Source organism: Plecotus auritus (assembly GCF_963455305.1).
Source record: "Plecotus auritus genome assembly, chromosome: 13".
Classification (NCBI taxonomy): domain Eukaryota; kingdom Metazoa; phylum Chordata; class Mammalia; order Chiroptera; family Vespertilionidae; genus Plecotus; species Plecotus auritus.
Window position 1 is genome coordinate 14,893,449 of NC_137779.1, and position 27,002 is coordinate 14,920,450.

Sequence of the window (27,002 nt, forward strand, 5' to 3'; positions counted from 1 at the left end):
TCTCTGTGTGCCCAGGGTTCGGCAGAGGGAGTCTGGAGAGGCCCAGGGCAGCTGGAGGTTGGGACTGAACCCATGATTGGGAGGTGAGAGGGGAGGCTGGATCCTGCCCAGAGTGGATCCTGTCCCTTTAATAGCTGCTGGCCAGGTCCTTCTTGGACTCCTGCTTTATCTCCTGTTCAGCTGTGACTGCAGCTGCTCTGCTGACTCATGTGCCCCAGCAGCCAGCAAGAGCTGGGAGCATGGGCTCCCCAGGGGCCTTGGCAGACTGGGGGCTTCTGGATTATAAGACCGCGAAGTATGTGATGACCAGGAACTGGCGGGTGGGCGTCCTGCAGAGGCTACTGCAGCTTGGGGCTGTGGTCTACGTGGTAGGGTAAGAGAACGGCTCCTGGCCACGTTGGCTGAGGGACCATGACTCTCCTGCTGGGCTGAGGGTTGGGGGTTTGATTCTTTAGGGGCCGGGCTAGTGGTAGTGGAGGCCGGGGCAGGTTGGGTCAGGGTAGTGGGTAGGCAGAAGGAAGGATTTCTGTCTGTATAGGGGCCAGTGGGTGCAAGAATAAGCCGTGTGCCCACCTGCCTCTTTTCCTGAGCCTTGTCCCTAGGCCCATGTTGGGCTCTGGGCACAGAGAAGGATGGGCTCCACTACTTGCCCATGAGGCCATGGGCAGGGCAGGAGGTAGCCCCTGACAGCTGTGAGAGCTAGAATACTAAGGCCCCCAATAGAATACTAAGATTCCCCGACTCACCAGTTCTGGCTGAGTCAGGGGAATCTTTAAGGAGGAAGCTGGGTCTAGCTGGGGCAGGCGGAGGGTTTTGGCTGGTGAAGGAATTGGTAGGGGGCATCTCCAAGCCCATGAGTGCCTAATAGGAGACACCATGTGGCACTGGCTCTCCGATGCATGGCCTGTGCTTCTGGCCTGTGCAGGGTGTTGGGGGGCGGGGGGAGGCGATGAGCATGGAGAGGAAGTAGGGGACTTGAGTGGTGTTCTGGGAGCCTACAGGGTGTGAGGGAGGAGGCTGAGAAAGTAGGGCCCAGCTCGGTCACTGCTCACAGTGTGCCAGGGACACACCATACTGACCATTGCTCCTCCCCAGGTGGGCCCTCCTCGTCAAGAAAGGCTACCAGGAACAGGACCTGGACCCCCAGATTTCCGTTATCACCAAACTCAAAGGCGTTTCTGTGACCCAGATCAAGGAGCTGGGGGATCGGCTGTGGGATGTGGCTGACTTCGTGAAGCCGGCACAGGTGGGTGCCTCAGTGCTGTCGCCAGGTGCTGACACCTCTGAGACCACCGTTGCAGCACACGTGTGCAAGAGAGGCATGTGATGCCAGACGGGGTGATGACAGCTGGTGCTGTCACAGGTCTGGGCTCGGGAAGGGCCTTACAGAGGAGAGGCACCCGGACAGGGCTATGGGGATGTGTAAGAGGTTTCCAGGGACTGAGAGGAGGGGTCAGGAAGCCAGGCCCGGGGCAGTACATTTACAAAGGCTGCATCTGGAAGAGTGGAATGTCTGGGAACTTGACACTGAGCTTGAGCTTGAGGGTGGGGTGGGAGGAGCATGGGGGGCCAGGCCCTGGAACTTCCTGTATGCCTGCCTCCCTCACCTGGGGGGCTGCTGTCAGGCCCTCCTCCGCTGCCCCTCCTACACTACATTTCTGGCCGCTTCTCCTACCCAGATTGTCCACAGTCCATTTCCACCTCTGTCCCGCTGATGCCCAAATTGTATCCCCAGTGACACCTGCCCCAAGCACAGTTGCTTCCTGGATGCACACCCACCACGTCCAAAGAAAAATCATCTCTCTCTCCCTGGTGGCCTCTTTTCACCCACCAGTGCAAAAGCTGGATGCAGCTTGACCCCTTCCTGCCCCCATCCCATCCTATCCATTTCCGAACAGTTTTCACTGCTGCTCAGGCCACACCTGGATGAGGCTGTGGTCTTCTAGTGGGTCCCAGGTGCACCCACGCAGCAGTCAGGTAAGCTTCCCCATGTGACATCAGAGCTTGCCACCCTTGCTTTCCACCCTTGGGAGTCTCCCTGTCCATGATGGTAGCCACCAAGTCCCTCCAGGTCCTGACCACTGTCATAGACCTCTGCCCTCTGCCCAGCCCTTGCCTCCCCTTCCTGGGTGTACCCTCCCCCAAATTCACAGAGCTCTTATGCTCAGCACACGGGTGCCAGCCACTCTTCCTGTCTTTGGCCACCATCTGCCCAGGCAGAGCTCACCACCTGCTACCCTGGCCCTTGGCCATGCGTGCAATGAGGGATCTACCTTCTGACCAGCTGGGCATGTGCCCGGCCCAACTCAGTTCTAGATCTTTAGTGCCTAGAAACAAGCTCCTAGAAAATTCTGGTTAAAGGAATGAGAGTGAACATGAAAAATAAACTTGTCTCAAAGAGGCAGACATGGGCTCAGAAATGGCCAGAAACCCAGCTAGCCCCCCATCTCTCCTTCAATGTGCCTCACTGGAGGCATTGTCCTGGGCACAGGGTTGATGACTCAATGAGGCCAGGGCTCCTTCCCTCACACACCACGCTGCCAGCTTCTGTCCCCTCCCATTGAGGGAACCATGTCGCAAACCCTGACATTTGCCTTCTAGGGAGAGAATGTGTTCTTCTTGGTGACCAACTTCCTTGTGACGCCAGAACAAGTTCAGGGCAGGTGCCCAGAGGTAAGGTTGCCCAGGAGACTTCCAGCGGTTCCCAGTTCCTCTTCCAGCCCTGGGTCCCCAGCCATGTCCTCCCTTCTCCTTCCCAGGGTGCCTGAGGGCTCAGTATGTATTGCTGTATTCCAGGCACTGGGATAAAGTTTTTGTGTGAATCATTTCACGTAGTTTTCACAAGCACCCTGCCTGGTAGGAATTACTGCAATTCCTCCCAGCCTGTGGGTGACAGGACGCTGGACTTCTGAGAAGTATGCTTCCAGAACCTTCCACTGTCATTCTCTGTGGGATATCCAGGCCCCTCCCCATCCTGATTCTGCCTCTGGGCACTTCCCTGTTGTCAGTGGGACACCAGGAGCTGGGCACCATGCTTAGGTGGGCTCTGATAGCAAGAACCAAGCTGGGAGATCACCTCCCCTTCCCTATGCCCAGCCTCGATTGGTGTGTCCCCAGGCAGTTTTCATTGTTGTGGGCAAACAGAGCATACTCTTGCTTATGAGTTCAGGCTCACTGATGTCTGGGTATTTTTCGCTATGACTGTGATCGGGCAAGAGTCCCCACTCTCTGTTCATTTCTGATGCAGAAATGCAGATTCTCCCCTTGAAATCTCACCTTTCCCTCTCACCTGGACATATTACCAAGCAAGGGCTCGCTGCAAAATGCACATAGGAACTAACGCTATGACGCTGGCTTTTGAGAAAAAAAGAGCTTTTTGGGGAGTTTGGCCAGCAAGGAGACAGGAGGCAATTCTGTCTCCCCAATCCAGGGTTCAGGGTGCAATTTTGAGGGGTTTCAGCGCTGGCTCTTCATGGACAGCAGACCCTTCGCTTCTGAAAGGTCTCCTGAGTTCAGGTTCTGGTCATGTCCTGGTCCTTTGGTTCCATCTGGGGGAGCAGATAGAGTTCACAGGTGTTATTTGTGAGTGGTGTTCCAAGGTGTAAACTTTGGCTCTGGGTCTTGTTAGAAACAGGACCAGTGTGAGCCAGTTCTGCAGGTCAGGCATGTCCCAGGGATCCCGCGTGTGTCACAGAACACTTGCTCTTCTCCCCAGCTGTGGATTTCCCCCGCAGTGTTTTGTATTGCAACAAAATACACACAATGTAAGATGTATTATCTTAACTGTATTTTTAAAGATTTTTTTATTACTTGGCTGGTGTTGCTCAGTTGATTGAGCATCATCCCATGTACCAAGAGGTCACGGTCACCAGTTCAATTTCTGGTCGAGGCACATGCCCAGGTTGTGGGCTTAGTCCTTGATTGGGGGCATGCAGGAGGCAGCCAATCTATGTTTCTCTCTCTCTCTCTCTCTCTCTCTCTCTCTCTCTCTCTCTCCCCCTCCCTCTCTCTGAAATCAATAAAAACATATTTTCACAAATAAAAGATTTTAACATTGATTTTGAGAGAGAGAAAGAGAGAGAGAGAGAGAGAGAGAGAGAGAGAGAATCATCAATGTGAGAGTGCAACATTAATGGGCTGCCTTCTGCATGCCCATGTGCCTGGGATCGCGCCCGAACCAGGCACATGCCCTGACCAGAAATTGAATCTGCAGTCCTTCAGTGTACATGATAATGCCCAATCAGCTGAGCTACACCAGCCAGGGCTTATCTTAACCGTTTTTAAGTGTACGGTTTCCCAGCTGTAAATTTTGTTCGAACGATTGGGACCCAGGACATAACTCGGGAAATCTACCTCCACGGTGACAACTTTCTTTAATTGAGTCCAGCGTTGAATTGCTTGCTGGACTGTGTGGTCATCTGTCCCTTGATCCCTGGTTGTTGGTCCCACCACAGTTGCTGAGGGTACCACATGTCCCTGGTTGGCCCTGCTCTCAAAAAAAGGGGAGTCACGTGCACAAAGGATGTGCTTATCCTTGCCAAACACACACGATGTCCTTCCCTCTCTGATGCTCAGAAGACATCTATTTAATGTTCAGTTTATAGCCCATTCTGATTTTTGCTGGGGCCATGGTTCTGTGTTTTCTGGAATCCGTGTGATTCCTCTTTGCCCATGTCCTGGCTTTTGGCCCTTCCTAAGAAACTGCCAGGGCAGATCATTCATTTGATCTGAAAACCCAGCTTCCTGAGACCAGCCAGAGTTCCTGCCAGCTCTCCTCAGGAGTCCTGGCCATCTGGTTCCTCCTAACATATGTACTGTGCTCCTTCAGCAAACACCTGCCAAGCCTCCCTTAGGCCAGGCTCTGTGCTGGTCTTGAAAAACTCTGTCCCTTGTACTTCAAGAAACTCCTGCACAGACATCCCAGCCAAAGTGGCTGTCCTGTGATGGGGACATACGCTGCAGCTGGGAGACCGGGGGAGGCGCTTCTGCCTGAGGCCTCAGGAAGGGTTTCCCGTGGGACTGGAGGCTCAAGTGGGATCTTAAAGATGTCCGGGCAGAGGGCTGTGTGGGCAAGGACCTGAGCTGTGTGAGGTGAGGCAGCTCCAGAGTCATTTGCTGCTGAGTGGGTTTGGAGCCTAGACTTGGACTGGGGTGGGAAGGGGGTGGCCCGAGATCTCAGGGGCCCTGTGAACCCAGGAGGTGAATTCAATCACAGGAGCAACAGGCAGCCAGGGATGGGCTTGGGGAGGGGTACTCCATCTTCTATGCATGGCATGGACCACTCCAGTTGCTGGGTGGAGGTGGATGAGGTCAGAGGCAAGACCCTGTGGTGGTCGCCATGGGGTCCAACTGGAGGACATGGTGGCCCAGCCAGGGTGGAGAAAAGGGGCAGACTCAGGACATAGGTAGGGACAATGGGGCAGAACAAGTGGCCCCACACTGTCCTCTGCCCACTTAGCATAGTCCCACCCCCAAAAGTCCCATCATCTCATTTGGCTTCTCAGAATCCCCGAGCCCTTCCTTGACACTGTGTTCCTCCGCTGCCCCTGAGCTGGGTGCCCTGGACAGTGGTGTCCATCGTCTGCCCCAGCAGAACGTGTCTGTGCAAGTGCCTGATGGCTCAAGGGTACCTTCCTCTCCAGGGTCTGGGACCCCAAGAAAGCTCACCACTTCTCCCTCCTGGCTGATCCAAACTCTGTGACGGTGTGCCTGCATTAATGTCTCTGTTTTACTGAAGAACAGGCCGGGAAGGGTGCCTGTGAGGTCCTACTTCCCTATCCAGGCCCCTTGGATTAGGATCCTGTCCTTTGTCTGCCACGCACAGTGACTCCAGCATGAACTTACCCTTCCCAGGGTCCCTCCACCTTCCCTGTTGTGTGATCTGAATTGGGATCAGAGGAGTTGGGCCTCGATAAACCACTTCTGTCCCCACCAGGGACAGAACTACCAGGAGGAAAGGAGTCTTGCCTTGCTTTGGAATACAGCACCTGCACCCCTCTGGTTGGGGGCTGCTCACCCTCCCGGCTCTGACCACTTCCTTTTATTTGCACCCTCCAGCTTTTCCATGTGCCCCCAAACTCAGAGAACCCTGGGGCACTAAGGTGGGTGGGACAGGTCCCTGTGGGCTGCAGGGTTGGATCGTCCACTGGGTCCTTGACAACTCTGCTCTCACCCACCTCAGCACCCCTCCATCCCGCTGGCTAGCTGCTGGGCCCACGAAGACTGTCCTGAAGGGGAGACAGGGACACACAGCCATGGTAACCATGGGCCCAGTCTTCCAGTGCCTCTACTGGGAATGGGGCTGGGGGGGAGCAGGCTGTGACCCTGGTGGCTCCTGGGTACAGGCCTGGTGGTGCCTCTGTGTCTCTCCTTTTTGTCAATAGCCCCTTGTCCACCCATCCCTCACCTCAGGTCTAGAGTCTGTCTTGTGTTTTCAAGGCATAAAAACAGGCCAGTGTGTGGTGTTCAATGAGACCCACAGGACCTGTGAGATCCAGGGTTGGTGCCCAGTGGAGAGCAACATTGTGCCCAGGTAAGTCACCCCCAAATCCCAAGGCAGGGTGCCAGGACCGGCAGAGCCCACCCCTCACCTCCCCCACCCCACAGGGAGCCCCTACTGGTCCAGGCCGAGAACTTTACACTGTTCATCAAAAACACTGTCACTTTCAGCAAGTTCAACTTCTCCAAGTAAGTATGGGTGAGTCCTGACGGGCCCCAGACTCCCCTTATCACCATCCTGGCCTAACCTTCCCTCCCCCACCCTCTCAGATCCAATGCCTTGGAGACCTGGGACAACACCTATTTCAAGCGCTGCCGATATGATCCCCTCTCCAGCCCCTACTGTCCGGTGTTCCGCATTGGGGACCTCGTGGCCGCAGCTGGAGGGGTCTTTGAGGACCTGGCATTGCTGGTGGGTCTGTGGTGGGCTGGGTTCTGGGAGGACTCAGGGAAACAGTTCCAGCCCATGTGACAGTGGAACATTCATGTGCTGTGTGCAGGGTGGTGCTATAAGCATCCGTGTCCTCTGGGATTGCAACCTGGACATTGGGGGCTCTGACTGCCAACCCCACTACTCCTTCCAGCTGCAGCAGAGGAGCTACAATTTCAGGTGCCACTGCCCCCGTCCCCAGTACCCACATGCTGCTCCTCAGCCAGGTGCACCTTCACCTGTCCTCCTGTGGCGGTCGGGACAGACCCCACCTCAGCCGAGCCCTCTGGATGCTCCGCTCTGTGTAAGAGGGCGGTCCCAGGAGCAGGAGGGGGTATTCTCAGCTCCAGGTCCCCCAGGACAGGCCCCATCCAGTTGCCCTCCTGAGCTCTTCCCCCTTCACCCCATCTGTCCCCACACCTGGGTTATAACTGGGACCCCTCACCTCCAGTCCCTCCTCGACCCCGCCCTGCCTCAGCATCTCCCCTCCACAGCACAGGGGGTTCCTTTTTTACTTTTTCCTTAAGGTTTTATTTTAAAATTTTCTTAAATCTATAGAAAAAGTTCAAAGATTAATATCATGAACACGTATATACTCTTCATCTGAGTTCACCAGAGTTTTTTATTTGTTGTTGTTTTACGATTTGCCACATTTGCTTCTCCCTTCCTCTCTAGAATGAGCCAGATATAATTAGATAGATTTCAGTTGCAACCTTTGAAAAGTAAGTGGCAGACATCTAGAGACTCACTCACCCCTCTCAACACTGTGCTGAGAATGAGGACATTCCTTATGGGACGTTCCCTATTGTCACACTCAGAAACTTTAGCATTGGCAGACTCTGGCCAGTTGCTCAATGGTTAGAGCATTGGCCCACACACCGAAGGGTTGTGGGTTTGATTACCAGTCAAGGGCACATACCTAGCTTCACTGACCTCCCTAGCCCTTTGCAACTCTATGGGGCTGGCTCCCTGCCCACACCCTCCTCCCCTCATCTCTGCGCTCTCACTGGCCCTACTGTCTCTGCCTAGAACTCCTTCCCGAACCCTGAAAACCCAGCCCGAAAGTCTCCCCTGCAGGAAGCCTTCCCCGCTTCCCAGGGGAGACTGAGTTCCACCCTCTGGATGCTCACAACCCTGACCTGACCCCACTCATCCCCACCCCACCCCCACTGCCAGTGTCTGTTTAGAGACTCTTCTGTCTCGTCCCTGTCCCCTCAGAGGGCAGGGAGCTTCTGAGAGGCAGGTTCTGGTTTGCTTTTCCCCTGTGTCCTCAGCAACGACACAGGGCTGAGACCCAGGGTTTGGGCTGGGCCGGAGGTTGATGGAGTCAATGGATGAGCAAGATGGAGGCTTGGGAGGACCAGCCAGCCTGGGAGTGGGCAGAGCAGGCCACCAGACTTTCTCTTGCCCGCAGGACAGCCACTCCCTGGCGGGAAGCCTCAGGTGTGGAGGCCCGGAGCCTGCTTAAACTCTATGGGATTCGCTTCGACGTCATCGTTACTGGGCAGGTAGGAGGGGCCAGGTGGGATGGGCAGAGCTGGGGTGGAAGGAGGCAACAATCCTGGTCTGACAGACTCAGCCCAGGTGTCTCGCAGGCAGGGAAGTTTGCGCTCATCCCCACGACCATCACTTTGGGCACCGGAACAGCTTGGCTGGGCGTGGTGAGTGTGGCCAAGGTGGGCTCCCTCTGGCCGCAGACTGCGCGTGCCCAGACCTGCCTGCATGCACACTGAGCCCCCTTTGCCTGCTGTTGAATCTCAGAGTGAGGGTTGGGGGCATGCCAGGAGGGCAGGCTGGGGCCGGGACACGGGTCTACCCTGACTCTCCCAGATCACCTTCTTCTGTGACCTGCTGCTACTGTACGTGGATGGAGAAGCCCATTTCTACTGGACAACCAAGTATGAGGAGGTGAGCGGTGGGCCCACTCTGCCACCAGGTGCCGCTGCACTCGGAGGCTGTTGGCCAGAGCCCTGTCCTAATGTCTTCATCTGCAGGCAAAGGCCCCAAAGGTGACCGCTAACCCTGAGCAAACAGAGTCGGCCTCTTCACCCCCAAATCCGGCTGCCCACGAGGCTTAGAGGCAGCCCAGCTCCTGCCCCAATGGCCACTGCTTCTGCTAAGAGCCAGACGCTGATACAAGGATGGCCCTGCCTGGGCTCTGGCCCCCACTCGCTGGCCCATTCTTGAAGGCTGTAACCATTTCCTGTGGCTGGAAAGGGTGGGTCCCACCTGGGGGACCTCATGGATGAAGCCCCTGCAGAACCAGGGTGGGGCGTGTGGGGAGAATTCCACCTTCAGCTCCCAGGCAGACTGTCCTTCCCTGACTCCAGCTTTGGAACACTGCTGCCTGGGGAGTGACAGAAGCCAGTCTTGCACAGAGATCTGCAGTGGAACAGGAGCCGTGGAGAAAGGGAGAGCCCTGGGCACCGTGTGACGGGGCGCTGGTCCAGTGGGGCTCCTGCTATGTCTGTGTCTAGAGAACTTTCTCCCAGGCTCTGTCCCCAGTGCTCCCAGCTGCCAGCACTGACCCTCTCACAGACTGTAACCAACTCCAGCCCTGCCCGGCTCCTAGCCCTCCTCCCCTTGTCAGCACCCCCATCACAGGTAGAGCCCCCCTCCCTCAGCGGTGCTGCCCTGGGTGCTGCAGTGGCCCTGGGCAATCTCTCCTGTGCACTGGAACCACCTCATACATTGGCGAGTGAGCTTTTGGGAATGTTCTGTGAATTGGCAGAACTCATGCTGGTTGTTCTGAGCCTGTAGCTATAGTCAGTGTTTTGAAAGGAGGCAAGCAGACTCTTGGGGACAACCCACTAGGGCACCTCAGATGCCAGTGGCAGCCCCTCCTAGCCTAGGAGTATCCGTTAGGCCTGGAGGACCCTGGGAACCACAACAGCAGCCTCCCATTCATGGATAATCAGTGAGAGGTACCATGTCCTGAGCACCCACTCCATGCCAGTCCCTGTGTCCCATCCCATGGCTTTCACAACCTCCCCTCAGGCTTATTTATTCCTGGGGCTGAGGCGTCTTTGTCCTTCTGCTCTTCCCACTTAATTGAAAGTGAAAAAGTTGGTGTGACAATGTGTTAACTTGTTCACAGAAAAATGATAACAATCCATCCAAACAAAGCAAAACCAGAACAGATGTCCTCTTCCCCCAGAACTTCATACATGTCTTCAGGTCTATATGTGGTTTGTGGAATAGCATTTAGGGGCACCTGCAGCCTGTCTGGCTCAATGGGGTGCTGATAGTGTGATAGGATAGTGGACTCGTAGACAAGATGGTGCCACTTGGAACACTGTGCCTTGGCCAGCTCCTTGGTTCCTTCTGATATTTGCCTGATGTTGTCTTGAGGAACTTCTTAAATGGAGAAATCCCACTTTCTGCAGGAATGACCATTCCCTTAACCTGCTCCCATGTGGCCTAAACATAAAATGTTCCTTGTTCTGAAATGCCTTCACCAAAATCTAGAAAAATGTATTTCAAGCCAAGAGACGGGCGGTTTTGTAACAGGAGCTCCCCTAAAGCTAACCGATGGCCACCTGAGAGCTAGTGTGCAGTGTGTGGAGCACTGACCTTTTATCTGGCGGGAGAAGGGTTCTCCCCGACAGGCAGCTACAGCGCATGTACGAGGCCTAGCATGGATGACACAGTGAACTGTAAACTTCCGGGGATATGGATGGGCCAGTGCTAGGACCCCACTGAACAAAGCACAGTGGAGAGGAAGAAGTAAATTATCTCTAGTCACATGATCTTATGTATAGAAAATACTAAGGAATTCATACCAAAAACATTGAAACCAACAAGTTCAGCAAAGGTGCAGGCTACAAGATAAATAGACAAAAATCAGAGGATCTAATGTATAACATGATGACTATAACACTGGATTGTATAGTTGAAATTTGTTCAAGAGTGGAACTTAAATGTTCTGATGAAAAAATCTTAAAATAGATAAATGTGTGGGGTGTTAATTAGCTAGATGGGAAGACTCCTTTCAAAATGCATACATATATCAAATCATCATGAGGTACACTTTAAATATCTTACAGTTTGCCAGTCAGACCTCAGTAGAGCTGAAAAATACAAATATCAATTGTATTTCTCTACACTAGCAAAGAGCTATGGAGAATGAAATTAAAACAATTCTGTTTACATAGCATCAAAAAGAATAAATTTATAAAGCTACTTAGAATAATATGTCAATTATACCTCAATAAAGCTGAGAAAAAGAGTAAATTTAACAAAACAAATGCAAGATTTGTTCTCTGAGAACTTAATTTCGTTGGGGGGAAAAAACGACCTTAATAAGTGGAAATGGCGGCAAAAAGGCACCAGGTGTTAAGCCGGTGGCGTCAGATTGGACCTTGGTTCAGCAACATCGGAACTTGAGTTCTGGCTAAGAGAGAATTCAGAGTCAACACTCAAACTATTAAGATAAAGTTTACTTAGAAAGTCACTGAGGTAGAAGAAATGGACTCAGGAAACAAGTTACAGAGGCAGAAGAAGGGCCCTTGGTGCACAGAAGATGAGAGAGAGAGAGAGGAGAGAGGGTGGGGGAAGGTTCGGGCATGCCCTATAGAGATAGCCACATTGGGTCCTCCACCTTGCAGGAATTTATCTGGAGGTCTCGGGGGAGGATCCCAATAGAATATGCATCAGCTTCCCAGCTGTGTCCTTTCAGGGTGGTGGTCTCTACTGATTGGTCAGGGCCACAGCAGGGGTCATTAGTCCATGCAGTTGGTCCCACGTCAGTCCTCATTTGTGGGAACCCCTTTCACGTCCCGAGTGGTTCAGGGTTCCGGTTCAGGGTTCGGGTTCTGGAGAAGGCCGCACACAAATGAAGAGACTTGGAAAAGTATTAATCTGGGAATATTGGGGGCCAGCCGGGAGCCCACCTCTAGTGGGAGGACTACCCTTTGCTCTGGCCTTGCAATCCCTTTTATTGAGACTATGGGATACGTCCATAACCTTTAGGCAGGAAATTCCAGTAACAGAAATTTACATAGGAGAAACAGAGGTAGAGGCTGCTTCAGCTAACAATGTTTCAACTAAACAGTGAGTGATTAAAACAATTAAGGTTGTTGACCAGCCTTCTGGGTTTCCTGTCCACATCTTTCTATTAGTGGGACAATGATTGGTTTCCGGCACTCATTGCTATCTTTTCCTCTGCCTTTGTCTATCTCCTACAGCTTCTGTCCTCTCTGGACACCCCCACCCCAGCCCCACCCCTAGCCTGCTCTCCTCCCCAGGCCAAATCCACCCCAAATGCTACCATTCAAAGCCCACCAGTATGTTGCCCCATATGACCTCCCCAAGTTATCCCCGTCACTCCTCATCACGACTGGCGTCCCAGCACTTCCTTCGTGTTGTTCTCCAGTGCTGGCCATGGCAGTCCTGCCTGTCCCCATCGGCTCCAGTCCTGACAACAGGTGCATTTCTCCCTCCTGCCCCACTTCCTGGTAACCTCTCTGCCCAAGGCTGACCCTGCTTCCTTGCACTCACTGTCAGGCCTCCCTGGAAAGAGTCCCATATTTGGTTTTCCAAACACCACCCCCTGAAGGCCCCAGCTAGCTGCCTAGCCCTCTGACCCCCAGACCACACTCTGTGAAATCTGCCAGAGCAAGGGGTGCGTGGGTAGCTGAAGAGTCGTCCCACTGAATCCATAGTGTGTGTGTGAGGGCGTGTTTGCTTAAATTCAGACCATTTGAACTGCCACTGAGAACATCATCCCATGCCTCTATTGACCTAGCAATCTGTGTGTGTGTGTTTTTAAATACTGCATCTGTGGGTTTTTTTTAAAGTATATATATTTTTTAATTGATTTGAGAGAGGAAAACATCGATGAGATGGAACTCTCCATCAGCTGCCTCTTGCACCCCTACTGGGCATGTACTCTGAATTGGGAGTTGAATCGGTGACCTCTTGGTGCATGGGACAGGGCTCAACCCACTGAGCCACACTGGCCAGGGCTGTCTTGTTTTTGTTTTCATTTACTTTAGCTCGTTCTTATATTCTCTGCATTGAACTCCGTTTTGGTCCTGCCTTCTCTAGGAAAGTTCTAGCTCATTCAGGTTAGAAGAGCCAGGAGAAGGGGCTCTTTTCCTCTGTGGGGTAAACACAGACTCATCCATGGACCAGCAGCAGGCATGCAGGGAACTTTGGGACAGAGGTGGATGGAGGGTTTCAGTCACTCTTCCAGGAACCTTGGAAATTCTGTGTGTCCGTTCACAAGGTGTGTGAATGTGTGGGTAATCCCTGGGCCTCCTGCAAGGACCACTTGTGGGGTTCCCTCCCCCATTCTCCTCCTGCTGCCATATGCCCCCCTCCCCCACAGCCAATCTTCTCAATCTGGCTGCAATCACATCAGCCTCACCCAAAACCTCCAGGGTCACCCTTTATACTGCAGTCTATGTGCCCAGCCGAACCTTCCTGCCCTCTGACCTCCTTATTCCCACGCCTGCCCTGCATACCCCATCCATCCCCCTTTGCTGCTTGGAAAACTGGAGATACTTTCCTTGAGACCCCGCTGAGATATTCCAATGCTCCTGGAAGGTAGACTTTACCCCTCCGTCTGTCCTAGAGCTTCCCAGCCACTTCCTTCCGGGAGCTTATCCCTGTGGTCCACATCTTGCAAGAGTCCCATCACATAGGTTGGTCCCCTGACACACTCTGGACTTTAAAATTCATGCCCTGGCCAGGTAGCTCAGTTGGTTAGAATATCGTCCTGATGTGCCAAGGTCGCAGGTTCGACCCCCAGTCAGGGCACATACAATTATCAATGAATGCATAAATAAGTGGAACAACAAATCGACATTTCTCTCTCACTAAAATCAGTCAATAAGAAAATAAAGATACATTCTACCACCCTAGGGTGCTAACATCAGCACCAGTAAAAGGATGCTAACTGAATAGCCCTTGCAGGGATTTGCTCTGGCTTAAGTCTGTAAAGGCCTGTCACAGTTAGCAGCCCTCATAACTTCCTACACCCCTGTAGAAAGACTGCCTTTTACCCATAAACACATAGAGCTCAGGAGGTGTGAGCTACCGTAGAGGGGCCTCCACCCAAAGCAGGGGCTCCTCCTTCGCCCCGCTGCCGCCTCTCGCAGCGGCTCAGAAGGCGTCAGCCCCGCATGGCGCCGTGTAGTCACCACTTCCCGCCCAAAGTGATGACCAATCAAAAAATAGTTTATGTCTCAAGAAAATAGCCAATCGCCATTGGAATCCCCGCCTAAGGCCCGGCCCCCAGAGCAGCCAGAGCCAATGGCAATTGTGCAGATGACGTGTCAATCAGGACTCGCGCAGCGTGGAGGGCGGGCAGTTGGGCGCTAGGCGTTGGACGGAGTGGCGGTGGGAGCACGGCTGAGGCCAGGCAGTGAGCACCATGGTACGACGGGCCGTGCAGTGGGGGTGAGGGGGGAGTTTAGGCCTGGGTGGCAGCAGGGCAGGAGGCTGTCATTCCTGACCCCCTTGGGACTGGGGTGCTACCCAGGGTCGTGTGCAGAGCATGTGGGTCAAGATTGGGCGCCAGACACACTCCAGGAACAATCACGCTCCGCCGCCCCCCCGCCCCCGCCCCTGCAAGTGGGAACGTCGTGGGGCACTCATTAAAACTGCTGTAGCAAGTCATGCCAGGGGGCCACAGAACCAATTACTGCGGGAGAGATGGTGTGATCGTGTTTACCAGCGGCCACTCTTAGATTTAAATATGTAGACTGTAGTTGTAGATATGTAATATATTTCTTAATCTTTATTGTTGAAAGTATTACATTGACCCCTTCTAGCCCTCCCTGTCCCCCTTCACCACCCTTTTGTTAGATATGTAATATTTATGTGTGCGAAATTACTGCAGTGGTTTTTTTCAACAAATGGCCTATTCACTAAAATTTGTTAAAAATATCAGTGAACTCATAACAAAAAAACCCTGTTAATTTAGTTATAAGCAAATCTTGGTTAAAAGCATTTTAAAATTAACACGGTGCTCATTTTCACATAAGGCAAACGGACCTGAAATTTTGTCCATTATATCCGAAGTTCCTTAAATCGAGGTCCACAAAATCGAGGGTTTACTGTAAAAATTTTCTGTGGTAGTGTGGTGCCAGCCTGTCCCTAGCGTTTGGACATATTTTCAGACAATAATGTTGTAAAGCATAGGTAAGTTTTATTTCTCCCACCAATTCAATGCTAGAGAGAGCATTTTGTGCCAAGTAGGGTCAATGGAACCGACAACAAATTTACAAATTAAAGCTGAGTGCTCAGTTTCACACCCTCTCCATCTTAAATACTGTCTCTTTTCATGAATACCAGAAAGCCCCTTAATCTGACCACTGCTCCAACACGCAATAATGAAACCACATTGCCATGACAATCCCGTGTTGCTTTATGTCTCGATATTGATTTCTTATTCCACCTTTTACTTCCTCCTGACAGTCACTATTATGGTGTTCTATGCCTTACCCAGCCAGTTTCTCCTTGATATTTCCATTCGACCCACATCCCTGTGCATGGAGCAGCACTGACAGCTTCGATGTTCTATTTCTGACCCTGTCGGGAGGAAGGAGGAGTCTGTCTGGTGGGACAGTGTTCATAAAGTCTGCAGTAGTGTACAGTGATGTCCTAGGCCTTCACATTCACTCACCACTTACTTCCAGTACTGTAAGCTTCATTCAGGATAAGTGCCCTATACAGGTGTACCATTTTTTATATTTTATATTGTATTTTACTGTACTTTTTTACGTTTAGACATGTTTAGATACACAAATACCATTGTGTTATAATTACCTGCAGTATTCAATACAGTAACATGCTGTACAGGTTTGTAGCCTAGGAGCAGTAGGCTGTGCCATATAATTAGGTGTGTAGTAGGCTAGACCATCTAGGTTTGTGTAAGTGCACTCTATGATGTTCAAACAGTGACAAGAAATGGCTTAATGATGCATTCCTCAGAATGCATTCCTGTCATTAAGGGATGTATGACTCCTAATTTACAGATAGGTTTTATTTTCATGCCATATAGCAGTGGTCGGCAAACTCATTAGTCAACAGAGCCAAATATCAACAGTACAACGATTGAAATTTCTTTTGAGAGCCAAATTTTTTTAACTTAAACTGTATAGGTAGGTACATTGTTATTAACTTAATTAGGGTACTCCTTCAATCGCACTGTACGTGCGCACCCGCATGTGGTATTTTGTGGAAGAGCCACACTCAAGAGGCCAAAGAGCCACATGTGGCTCGCGAGCCGCGGTTTGCCGACCACTGCCATATAGTAACAATGGCCTTGAAGATGATGGGGCAGGGGATTCACATTTATGTTCTGTTTTCCAGCGCGAGTGCATTTCTATCCACGTGGGACAGGCCGGTGTCCAGATCGGCAATGCCTGCTGGGAATTATACTGTCTTGAACATGGCATTCAGCCTGACGGGCAAATGCCAAGTGACAAAACCATTGGTGGTGGGGATGACTCGTTCAACACGTTCTTCAGCGAGACTGGGGCTGGCAAGCATGTGCCCAGAGCAGTGTTTGTGGACCTGGAGCCCACCGTGGTTGGTAGGTACTCGGGCAAGCAGGGTGGCTGGGAGAGCCTAGTTAATTCCCCAGGGTTCTCCTTGGAATTCCTCTGCAGAAAGGATGGATGGACACACAGGTAAGCCGTGACTGTGTTAGGTGAGAAACTGAAAGGTTAGTGCTTGAAATGTGGGGCTTGGGCTCCTGATGTAGAAAAACCTAACATACAGCAAAAAGCTGCTTTGCCAGGAGCAAGCTGGGCTTATGACAGATTCATTCATGACTGCCTCAGCCCCAGGTAGGCGGTCACCTTAATGCTGTGCACTCTCTCAGCTGGTGCATGAGTCTTGACCTGCAGCTCAGAAATAGAAATTGGAGAACATTCATTGGGTCCCTCCAGATTAGTTGCCTGAGGAGAGCTGCAAAGAGAGCACCTGTCAGTGGTCACCCAAAGATTAACAGTCTGAGACCAGGCCACACAGGTGCCCTGATAGGACTGCCTGGCAAAAATCACACTGACCTAGTGACTGTCCAGTATGAACCATTTTAAAAATTATACCTTTTGGTGTGAAGTAAGTATGTAGAATTGCCTGTGTGCAGGGGTTCTCTTCTTGGGGAACCAGTCAAGCTGGTATTTGTGCCATGAGCTGAGTTTACCTCCCTAGAGCCATAGATTGCAGATGTGCTCTGTGTATTACATAGAGCCTCCCTGTGGCTGTTCACCTACAAGGAACAGCATGTGTTTGCTAGAATGAAAATATCAAGGGATGTGGGTCGAATGGAAATATCAAGGAGAAACTGGCTGGGTAAGGCATAGAACACCATAATAGTGACTGTCAGGAGGAAGTAAAAGGTGGCTGGAGGATCAGTAGGAATAAGAAATCAATATCGAGACATAAAGGAACATAGGGGATTGTCATGGCAATGTGGTTTCATTATTGCGTGTTGGAGCAGTGGTCAGATTAAGGGGCTTTCTGGTATTCATGAAAAGAGACGGTATTTAACATGGAGATTCCCCCAATCTGTCCATGCTGGTGAGTTAACAATCATCCTTAAAGGCCATGGCACACGTGTCTTCTTTGTAGATGAAGTGCGCACAGGGACCTACAGGCAGCTCTTCCACCCTGAGCAGCTGATCACCGGGAAGGAAGATGCAGCCAATAATTATGCCAGAGGCCATTACACCATCGGCAAGGAGATTGTTGACCTGGTCCTGGACCGGATCCGCAAATTGGTAAGAAGGGTGCTGGGAAGTCTTCCAGGGTCATTTTGGAAAAGCCCAAGGCAGAATCATGAACCCGTGGTCCTCCTTTCTGGTGTGGCTGCAGTGCATCCATACGTACATCTCTGGTGTCTGCTTTGCCTTCCCCCCAAGTGGAATGCATGTTACCTGGGGGTGGTTGGGATCCATTTAAACTTGCGGAGTCAAAGAGAAGTGACCTAGGCTTGTTGGAGGTTGGCGGTGTGGCTTCAAAAGGCATTGCTCACGGTCTCTGCTTTCTCTCAGGCGGATCTGTGCACGGGGCTGCAGGGCTTCCTCATCTTCCACAGCTTCGGGGGCGGCACCGGCTCTGGGTTTGCATCTCTGCTTATGGAACGGCTCTCGGTTGACTACGGCAAGAAGTCCAAGCTAGAATTTGCCATTTACCCAGCCCCCCAGGTGTCCACGGCCGTGGTGGAGCCCTACAACTCCATCCTGACCACCCACACGACCCTGGAACATTCCGACTGTGCCTTCATGGTGGACAACGAAGCCATCTATGACATATGTCGGCGCAACCTGGACATCGAGCGGCCCACGTACACCAACCTCAATCGTCTGATTGGGCAGATCGTGTCCTCCATCACGGCCTCCCTGCGCTTTGATGGGGCCCTGAACGTGGACTTGACGGAATTCCAGACCAACCTGGTCCCGTACCCCCGCATCCACTTCCCCCTGGCCACCTACGCCCCAGTCATCTCAGCTGAGAAGGCCTACCATGAGCAGCTGTCCGTGGCTGAGATCACCAATGCCTGCTTTGAGCCTGCCAACCAGATGGTCAAGTGTGACCCTCGCCATGGCAAGTACATGGCTTGCTGCATGTTGTACCGGGGAGACGTGGTCCCGAAAGATGTCAACGCGGCCATCGCCACCATCAAGACCAAGCGCACCATCCAGTTTGTGGATTGGTGCCCAACGGGATTTAAGGTAGGATGGGTGATAACGAGTGGTTTTACCTTTTAGCATGCTGCAGACCCTGCGATAGGATGCTGCCCTTGTGGAGAAGACCCCGTTCCATGGCAGCTAGGCTCTTGGTCATCAATTAGTGTACCAGAGTGATAATTTATCCAGTGGTGTTTTTTGAACTTCCCTCCTGAGACATCACACTGTTTATCTGTGATGCAAGAATATTTCTTGCCTAAACTGGTTTGGCTCAGTGGATAGAGCGTCGGCCTGCGGACTGAAGGGTCCCGGGTTCGATTCCAGTCAAGGGCATGTACCTTGGTTGCGGGCACATCCCCAGTAGGGGGTTTGCAGGAGGCAGCTGATGGATGTTTCTCTCTCATCGATGTTTCTAGCTCTATCCCTCTCCCTTCCTCTCTGTAAAATGTTAATAAAATACATTTAAAAAAAAAAAAAGAATATTTCTTAACATGAAATTTTCTGAAGGATCTCTGTTCCCCTGTTCAGGTGGTAGAATTAGTGTGGGAAATGTTTATTAGCCTTAGAAATAAGATATTTTTTCTTATAATAGGAAGTCTCTGGGCATTTTGGTAATTCATATTGATATTTGAAATTGGGATATTACTATTGGTGTCATTAAATCCCCCTTGATTCCATAGGTATGTAGAAATTAAACCCAATTTAACTGTCCTATGAAGTGTTTGATTTAAGGAAAAATAATTATTATTATCTTCATTGAAAAAAAAGGCAACATCCTTTTCTTTCTCTCAGTAAGCCTAGAAATTCCAGCCTGAGTTTGCCTCAGACTCCCAGTTAGTACCAGCCTTCCTTTTGATACAGAGAAGAAACCTTGCTGTCGTGTTTCAGCTTTGTTCTGTCCTTGATTACTGAACCCTGTCTATTCTTTCCCTCTGGGATCTGGGTTTCCCTTGATTTTCATGCTGCCTCCTCTGGCTCAGACCCTCAACTGCTTCTAGTGGGCCTGCTGTGCTGGATTCTTCTTTTGCGGAGGGTGAGGGGGGATTTTAGAGTGAGTGAAACATCGATGTGAGAAACACCGATGTGAGATTGGTTGCCTCGCCCTAACTGGTTTGGCTCAGTGGATAGAGCGTCAGCCTGTGGACTGAGGGTCCCAGGTTCGATTCCGGTCAAGGGCATGTACCTTGGTTGCGGCCATATCCCCAGTAGGGGGTGTGCAGGAGGCAGCTGATCGATGTTTCTAACTCTCTATCCCTCTCCCTTCCCCTTCCTCTCTGTAAAAAATCAGTAAAATATTAAAAAAAAAAAAGAGAGAGAGAGAGAGATTGGTTGCCTCCTGCACATTCTCCAACCAGGGTTCGAACTTGCAACCCGGATATGTGCCCTGACTGGGAATTGAACCCACCACCTTTTGGTGTATGGGATGACGTTCCAACCAATTGGGCCACCCAGCCAGAGCCTGTGCTGTGTTCTTTTTTTTTTTTTTTTTTTTAATATATTTTATTGATTTTTTACAGAGAGGAAAGGAGAAGGATAGAGAGTTAGAAACATCGATGAGAGAGAAACATCGATCAGCTGCCTCCTGCACACCTCCTGCTGGGGATGTGCCCGCAACCAAGTTACGTGCCCTTGAACGGAATCGAACCTGGGACCCTTCAGTCCGCAGGCCGACGCTCTATCCACTGAGCCAAACCGGTTTCGGCCTGTGCTGTGTTCTTAACTAGGACTTCCTACACTGGGTTCTTTTCCTCTAGTTCAGGGATCAGCGTGATTGGTGGACCAGTGCCTGATTGTGTTAACCTGAACACAGCCACACTCATTCAGTGGCCTATTGTGGCTGCTTTTGTGCTACAAAGACATAACTGAGTGGCTGTGACAGAGTGCATGGCCCACCCAGCATAGAATAAATACTGTCTCACCTTTATAGACAAAGTTTGCTGACCCTAACTCTAGCTGACCCTGTTTGTATTCTGCTGCCAAAACCTCTGGCCCTCTCTCCCCTGAAGCCTGGAATGCTTCCCCTTGGTCTGAGCCCTGGAATGTCACCCCTCCCTCCTACTTAGCACACACACAGACCACCTGCTGTTGTAGTCCAAGCACTGGTCCTAGGTCCTCTGGCAGTGTTCCTGTCACTCTGCTGTACACACACTGATTATTTGGTGGGAGAGCAGGAGTATGATCTTCCCTTGCAATACCATCACAGTTGTGTACTAGGTGAAAAAGGCTTCCCCTAGGGAGATCAATTCCCCTCTTGTTGAAGCCTATGGAGAAAGTAACCTATGAAGAATCCAGGACGGTGTCCTTCCTCAGAAGGAAGACAGTTTAATCACCAGGGTGCCTATCACATGTCATAGTTGCTGGGACACAGCCCCTCAGGCAGCTGGGACCGAGCCAGAGTAGCAGCTCTGGACACTTGTCTTTCCTTGTCTGGAAACCATCACCCTTCTTGCCTTGCACAAAGAAGGGCTCAGAGACTGCAGATTGAACTAAGCTTTCTATCAGGTCGACAGGGCGTCTACATGCCACCATTTCTGGGTTCAACAGAAGCTTCACACAGTGCTTTATTCCCCTTCTCTGGCAGGTGGGCATCAACTACCAGCCCCCCACCGTCGTCCCTGGAGGAGACCTGGCCAAGGTGCAGCGGGCTGTGTGCATGCTTAGTAACACCACCGCCATTGCCGAGGCCTGGGCCCGCCTGGATCATAAGTTCGATCTCATGTATGCAAAGCGAGCCTTTGTGCACTGGTATGTGGGGGAGGGCATGGAGGAAGGGGAGTTCTCCGAGGCCCGGGAGGACCTGGCAGCTCTGGAGAAAGATTATGAAGAGGTGGGCGTGGATTCCGTGGAAGCTGAGGCTGAAGAAGGGGAAGAATACTGAATGGGAGAGTGTGGCTGGCGGGTGTACCTCTCTTCTCTTCTCTCGCTCGTGTCATCCCTCAGCTCTCCTGGTTTCAAGTTGTTGGTTATTAAAGTTTCTATATCAAACCTGCCTGCCCACAGGAGTGGATAGCTGCCTGCCAGGCCTGGTCTGGGCTACACGGTGCTGTGCTTTGGTATGGGTGCAGCACTATCCACACCTGTAAGGAGCTACTGTCAGCCGTGGGCACACTACGGCCCGCGGGCCGGATCCGGCTGTTCTATCCGGTTCTCTTGCTCTCCCCTCTGCTCCTTTATTTTGAATTTATATTAGTTCACACAAACACTCCATCCATGCTTTTGTTCCGGCCCTCTGGTCCAGTTTAAGAACCCATTGTGGCCCTCGAGTCAAAAAGTTTGCCCACCCCTGGCTTACATGATATAACCCGGGGGGAACAGTCAATATTCCCAATCCAAGATTTCAAAGCGTTAACATTTACTCAATTCTAGGAAAATTGAGTTAGATTTTTCCATTGAATTTGCCATTTCTCAGGCCTGTCCACTGATGGGACGTGTGGACTAAAGTACAAAAGCTTGGAACTGGAGTTTTAAAAATATTTTTATTGATTTCAGAGAGGCAGGGAGAGGGAGAGATAGAAACATCAGTGATGAGAGAGAATCATTGATTGGCTGCCTTCTTTACGCCCCCCATTGGGGACCTAGCCCACAACCCGGGCATGTGCCCTGACTGGAAATCGACTGGGACCTTCTGGTTCATAGGTTGATGCTCAACCACTGAGCAACACCAGCCGGTCAGAACTGGAGTTTTAAAATCTGAAGCCCATGGAAGAGGGGAGGGTATCCAGAGAATCCCTAAAACTCTGGGTCACATGTGTAAGGTCGGCATTTTGGGGGTAAGGGGTTTTATTGGATTCTTCAATGGCATGCATGACCCACAGGTTAAAAGCTCTAAAAATTCATTCCTGTCCTGTCTGTGGTAACTTGACAGTATTCCCCCTTCCATACTTTAAACCCCTGCTCCCACTGCACCTTAGCACCCTAAGAATGGTCTCAAGCAAAACATGTTGAAACGAGGTCCATGAGGATGAAGTCACTAGTTTAAGTCACTTGGTTAGTTCAGCTGTAGCATAACCAGGATGAGCAACAGAACTAATTCTTTGTGCTTTAATATATTGAAAATATGATAGAAAACATCTTGAGTAGACTGTGAATTTAAAAAAAAAAAGGTTTATTACCAACTGGGGGAATTCATGCATAACCTCTGCTAGGAGGCTGGTGGAGCCCACAGCATGTGGTTTGCGTGGCTCAGGTACTGCTCCGAGTGGGGCTCTTCCCAGGCCCCGCCCCCTTGGGCAGCCTGGTAGCACTGGGCTGTCTGGGCATCCTCTGGCTGGATCCTTCCCGGCAGCTTCGTTCTGCCAGGGTGGGGCCTCCACCAAGAGCAGTGCTGCTTTTGTTTCTCCCTGAGCAGACACAGAAAACAATCATTACGAACCAGCACAAACTCCACCATCACAGTGCATCTCTGTGTTTCTTGAGCAACATTTACATCTAGTATGTTTCTAGCACAGTACTTTCAGCCGGGGGCCCTGTATCAGCCCAGGGTTCTGAGGCTCAAAGACTGCCTACAGATGGCATATCCAAGAGCAGTCCTTGGCAGAGTACAGGAGGCCCGGGAGGGTGTCCTAGAATGAAGGCGGAGTGGGAGTGTCAATGGTCAGTTTAGGGGCAGGAAAGCTCAGCTTCTTGACTCCTGCCCTAGGAAGCTTTTGTGGTTAGTTACAACTGCCAGCAGCACAGGAGGGCTCACTATCAGTAGAGCTGCTATCTCATTGTCCCCACAAGGCACTCTCCTCTGGATTATCCATGTCTCAGCCCATCAGACAACACAGGAAGCACAGGAGTCATCAACAGATGATGAAGTCAGGCTTTTGAACTTGGATCTTGGAAGCTCTTTCTCCCGTTTTCCTCGCTCCCTCAGTATCCTGCAAACATCCAGTGGTCAAGCTTCTTGCTCTCAGGTTCACTCCCAGATCCCATGGTTGGGTCCTGCAGAGGCTTGACTGCTCAAGACTTGCCCTGACCACTAGGTAGGCACACTTGGATGGAGACCACTGGTCTGTTCCTTGATTTGTAATTTGCTTACTTTATTCTCTCTCTCTCTCTCATGTGTGTGTGTGTGTGTGAAGACGACAGGCATACCTTAACCACACCTGAACTAGAGTTTTATTTTAAATGGTTGACTTCCCTGGGCTCCGAGTTTGACCCCCCAGGGGACAAAATGTACTGGTGGACCAGGCTCACTCACCAGCTCATAGTCCCTCCCTTCTGGGCCAGCTTCAGCCAAGGTCTGCCCTGTGGGCTTTGACCAGGATTCCTGTCTCCTGCTTGACCACTAGTCTCCTTCAGGGTTCAGGGTCAAATAGCCTGCCTTAGGGAAATTATGAGTTGTTGGAGAAAAGATGCAACTAAGTTTCTTAGGGGCCTGTTAAGTCATTTCTGTTTTTTACCATTTGTCACCTTGAGCAAGCCGAGGCACCTGCCTTTGAAACTGCAGACCCTGGCTTCTATAGAACATCAGACTCACTTTCCATGCTCTCCAAGACTGACAACTAAGTACCAGGATTCTTGCAGGACTATGACATTCTTTCTTAAGAGAATTTCTGGAAAGTACTTCCTCAGAGCGGGGTCTTTGCTGCCCGGTGTGGTGGGGAGGGTGACATTGGTTCTTCCTCTAGAACTTGGGACAGCTCAGGTTTCCTCTGCCTCACCTCCATGGTCTTCACACTCAAGTGCTCGTGTGCACTTGATTCGACAGAAATGTAATAACAGGTTACCGAGGGCCAAGGGGGAGCAGACAGGAGCATGTTGTGGGGTGAAGCTGAGTCAACTCAGCCTGCCTTTAAATCTGACAAGGCCAGTGACTCACAAAAAAGTGACTAACAAAAAAGAGATTACAACGAGAACTGTCATCCACATTTTCTTTGGTACAAATGCCAATATTCTGTCAGTGTGCAAGTATCCCTATGAGCCCCGCCACCCTGCAGCGTCTCCCAGCATGCTAGTGCCCAGCTCGGTCGCCATAGCACCTCCCAGGCCAGGCCAAGCAGAATTAGGTCTTATGTAGCATCTTCCCTGCCCCTCAGCCTCTTCTCCTCTGGGGCAGGGACACCTCTGTAGAGCACAAGTCTCACCCAGCAGAGTTAGTCTCTGGGGGGTTGGGGGTACTGCAGGTTATCTCTTAATAAACCATGAAATTGTGTCTTCAGTCTCTATGCTGCGTGGCAGAGATGGCCAGCAGGATCCTGCCCTTGCAGCTAGAAGCTGTTCTGGCTGTCTTGGGCCACAGCAGTTTCCATGGAAACAAGAGAGCACAACAACCCCCAGAGATAAACCAATAAATGCAACCTGCAAAAGGAGAGAACAGGCAGCAAGAGTACCGGAGGGAACCGGGGGGCCCTGGAGAGAGAGGCGAGTGCGTGGCAGCTGAGCTGTGGTGCAGAACCGGAGAGGCCGCAGGCCGCGGGGCTGAGGAAAAGGAGGCCCTTGCAGGGGGGCTACAGTTCTTGGCAAAGAGAAAGGAGGCCTCTGTAGGTCAGAGAGAGACACAAAGAGAGCAGATGGAGCATGGGTCAGTGAGGAAGCCCAGCGCCTCTCAGGAAAGGGGGCTTGAGTGCCTAGGGCCCTGGCACTCCCACCCAAAGGGGCCAGCCTGCCCTCCACTCCAATGTCAGCTGCTTCTCAGGATGCCTGTAAGTGCCTGAGTGTTCTGGCCAAGGAGCCAGCCCAGGAGGTTCTGCTGCATTACAGAGGGTTCCTGACAGTCATCAGGGGCAGAAGTGACACGCGGGGAGCTCTGCCTTGACATTCTCAACACCAGCACCTGTTCATAATCCTTGAGCCTGAGGAGGCCCCTCAAGCCTGAGCCCAGGTGCTCTGCCACTCAAGCCTCTGCACCCTGAGTGCCCAGGGCAGCCAGGACTGCCACACTGACTCCTGGGCAGAATCTGGAGCTGGGTGAGGTGGGTTCAGGGGAGGCGGTTGTAGGAAAGCCTCTCTGCTTGCCCACTCCCTGAGCACTTCCCTGGAGAGTGTACACACCATGAGAACAGGAACCAAAGCAGTCTTGTCCCTGTGTTTGTGGCATGAAGGCATGAATTATGAGGTCAGAAGAGGCTGGGTCCGATGAGGCCTAGCCTGTTTGGGGCACCCATTCTGCCTCCATCTGATCCAAACCTGCTCTCTCAAGGCTAGCATTGAAGCCAAAGCTGGGGACCGCACCAAATGGGAGAGCCCCTGGATGGGTCCAGTGGGTCATAGGAGAAGACCTACAGAAAGGCCTGATCACTGAGGGTTTAGCCCGCTGTGCCTGGCACTGCCCACCTCCTGGCCCCTGCCACCCCGCTGCCTGGGTCACAGGGGCAGAGAGCACCCCAGCTGACCTCTGGTCTCAGGCACGCTCGATGTGGGCAGGGATACTGCAGGAGGATCCTGGGGCTCGCTCGCCAGCCTCTGCCCGGCACACATGGATTTAAGCATCTGGAACACTGCGAGGGGCGCCACGTTCAGCTTCAGCAGGTCCACCAGGATCCTGGTGAGAAAAGATGCGATGCGCAGTAAGCCCTACTGGTTCTGCTGGGGCGAGAACGGGGCAGGCATGGTTACCAGACTGACACTAGGTCCAGGAGGGCCACCTTTTTCAGGGTCCTGACTCTACTCTGAGCCCTCAGAGGGTCACGACAAGGACGGGAGGCTCTAATATACAGATCAGTGGCCTGGCGGGGTCTAATAGCCGGGTTGTCTGGGTGTCGGACCAGCGCGCAGCCTCCACCCGCGCCCGCTCACTTGAACACGTCGGGATCCATGGCGCCGCCCGCCGCCTGCGCCAGCTCGTACAGCTCCATCTCCTCGGCACTCAGCACCTTTTTCCGCCGCAGCACGAGCTTCTGTAGCGCTGCCTCCAGCCCCGGGGGTGGCCCCGGCCCGGGCCCAGCGCCCGGCGTCGCCATCTGCGGGGCCTGCGGGAAGGTGAGCGCCCCACTCCGTCCCGCCCCGCCGGGCGCTCCCACGGCGCCCTCTACTGGCCCGGACGGCTGTTCCTCTCCCTGCAGCGTCACCGTCTTGCCTCCGGACAGCCCTACACTGGAGGGCAGGGATCAGTCTGTCTTCCCTCTTTCATTCGATCCACATTTACGTGCCGGGCAGTGTGTTAGGCGTGGTGGAGACCGTGGCAGGCCAAAGAGACCCGCTCCTTGGCGATCAGGACTTCCCTGCTAGGTTGCATTGGTCGTTCTCGCTTAAGTAGCAACATCCAGCGCAGTGCCTGACATACAGTGGGCGCTCAATAAATGCCTGTGGGACGAAGGGCAGTCAATGCACAGCGTATACAGTAATTGTTCCTGGCCCGGATGCTCCATTGGGGGCGTGCCCCGAGGGCACTACTAACAGCCTCTCCTTACGCGCACGCGCCCTCCTCATCTCGCTTAATGTGCGTGAGCTCTGGCCTCCACTGCGCACGCACTTACACACGTGAAACCCATAAACCCCGCGAG

At 52.1% G+C, this 27,002-nt stretch overlaps 3 protein-coding genes across 6 annotated transcripts in view; 2 read left to right on the plus strand and 1 right to left on the minus strand.

Annotated features, from left to right (window-relative positions):
• The window catches only part of LOC308238408 (coiled-coil domain-containing protein 74B-like), a 508,084-nt gene that overhangs the window by 442,885 nt on the left and 38,197 nt on the right, over window positions 1–27,002 (plus strand). The gene's annotated exons all lie outside the window — the stretch shown is intronic.
• Window positions 169–21,555, plus strand: LOC308238477 (tubulin alpha-3 chain-like). 2 transcript variants are annotated; one of them, XM_080650399.1, is made up of 15 exons: window positions 185–373; window positions 1,096–1,246; window positions 2,602–2,673; window positions 6,182–6,257; window positions 6,439–6,532; window positions 6,607–6,687; window positions 6,769–6,910; window positions 6,999–7,108; window positions 8,343–8,436; window positions 8,524–8,589; window positions 8,759–8,836; window positions 16,250–16,472; window positions 17,516–17,664; window positions 17,938–18,618; window positions 21,155–21,555. In XM_080650399.1, the coding sequence occupies exons 1-15, from the start codon at window positions 240–242 to the stop codon at window positions 21,449–21,451; spliced, it is 2,448 nt and encodes an 815-aa protein (XP_080506525.1). In that variant the 5' UTR covers window positions 185–239; the 3' UTR covers window positions 21,452–21,555. The 2 variants fall into 2 exon arrangements, with proteins under 2 accessions (XP_080506526.1, XP_080506525.1); XM_080650400.1 differs by lacking the exons at window positions 16,250–16,472; window positions 17,516–17,664; window positions 17,938–18,618; window positions 21,155–21,555 and adding an exon at window positions 8,923–12,009 and having other exon boundaries at window positions 169–373.
• MZT2B (mitotic spindle organizing protein 2B) lies at window positions 22,658–26,931 on the minus strand. 3 transcript variants are annotated; one of them, XM_080649987.1, is made up of 4 exons: window positions 26,296–26,931; window positions 25,893–26,041; window positions 24,891–25,038; window positions 22,658–22,913 (listed from the first exon to the last, which is right to left on the minus strand). In XM_080649987.1, the coding sequence occupies exons 1-4, from the start codon at window positions 26,457–26,459 to the stop codon at window positions 22,715–22,717; spliced, it is 660 nt and encodes a 219-aa protein (XP_080506113.1). In that variant the 5' UTR covers window positions 26,460–26,931; the 3' UTR covers window positions 22,658–22,714. The 3 variants fall into 3 exon arrangements, with proteins under 3 accessions (XP_080506113.1, XP_080506114.1, XP_080506115.1); XM_080649988.1 differs by having other exon boundaries at window positions 24,859–25,038; XM_080649989.1 differs by lacking the exon at window positions 24,891–25,038.

Excerpts from the sequence above, each read along its gene's own strand:
- MZT2B (XM_080649987.1), bottom strand. The coding sequence starts at position 26,459 with ATGGCGACGCCGGGCGCTGGGCCCGGGCCGGGGCCACCCCCGGGGCTG. Across the intron at positions 25,039-25,892 it reads GAGCGTGCCTGAGACCAGAG|AGGCCTCCTTTCTCTTTGCC; the intron begins GTCAGCTGGGGT and ends TCTGACCTACAG. Across the intron at positions 22,914-24,890 it reads GGGCCCCCCGGTTCCCTCCG|GGAGAAACAAAAGCAGCACT; the intron begins GTACTCTTGCTG and ends GTGTCTGCTCAG.
- LOC308238477 (XM_080650399.1), top strand. The coding sequence starts at position 240 with ATGGGCTCCCCAGGGGCCTTGGCAGACTGGGGGCTTCTGGATTATAAG. Across the intron at positions 6,688-6,768 it reads AGCAAGTTCAACTTCTCCAA|ATCCAATGCCTTGGAGACCT; the intron begins GTAAGTATGGGT and ends CCACCCTCTCAG. Across the intron at positions 8,837-16,249 it reads GGACAACCAAGTATGAGGAG|CGCGAGTGCATTTCTATCCA; the intron begins GTGAGCGGTGGG and ends TCTGTTTTCCAG.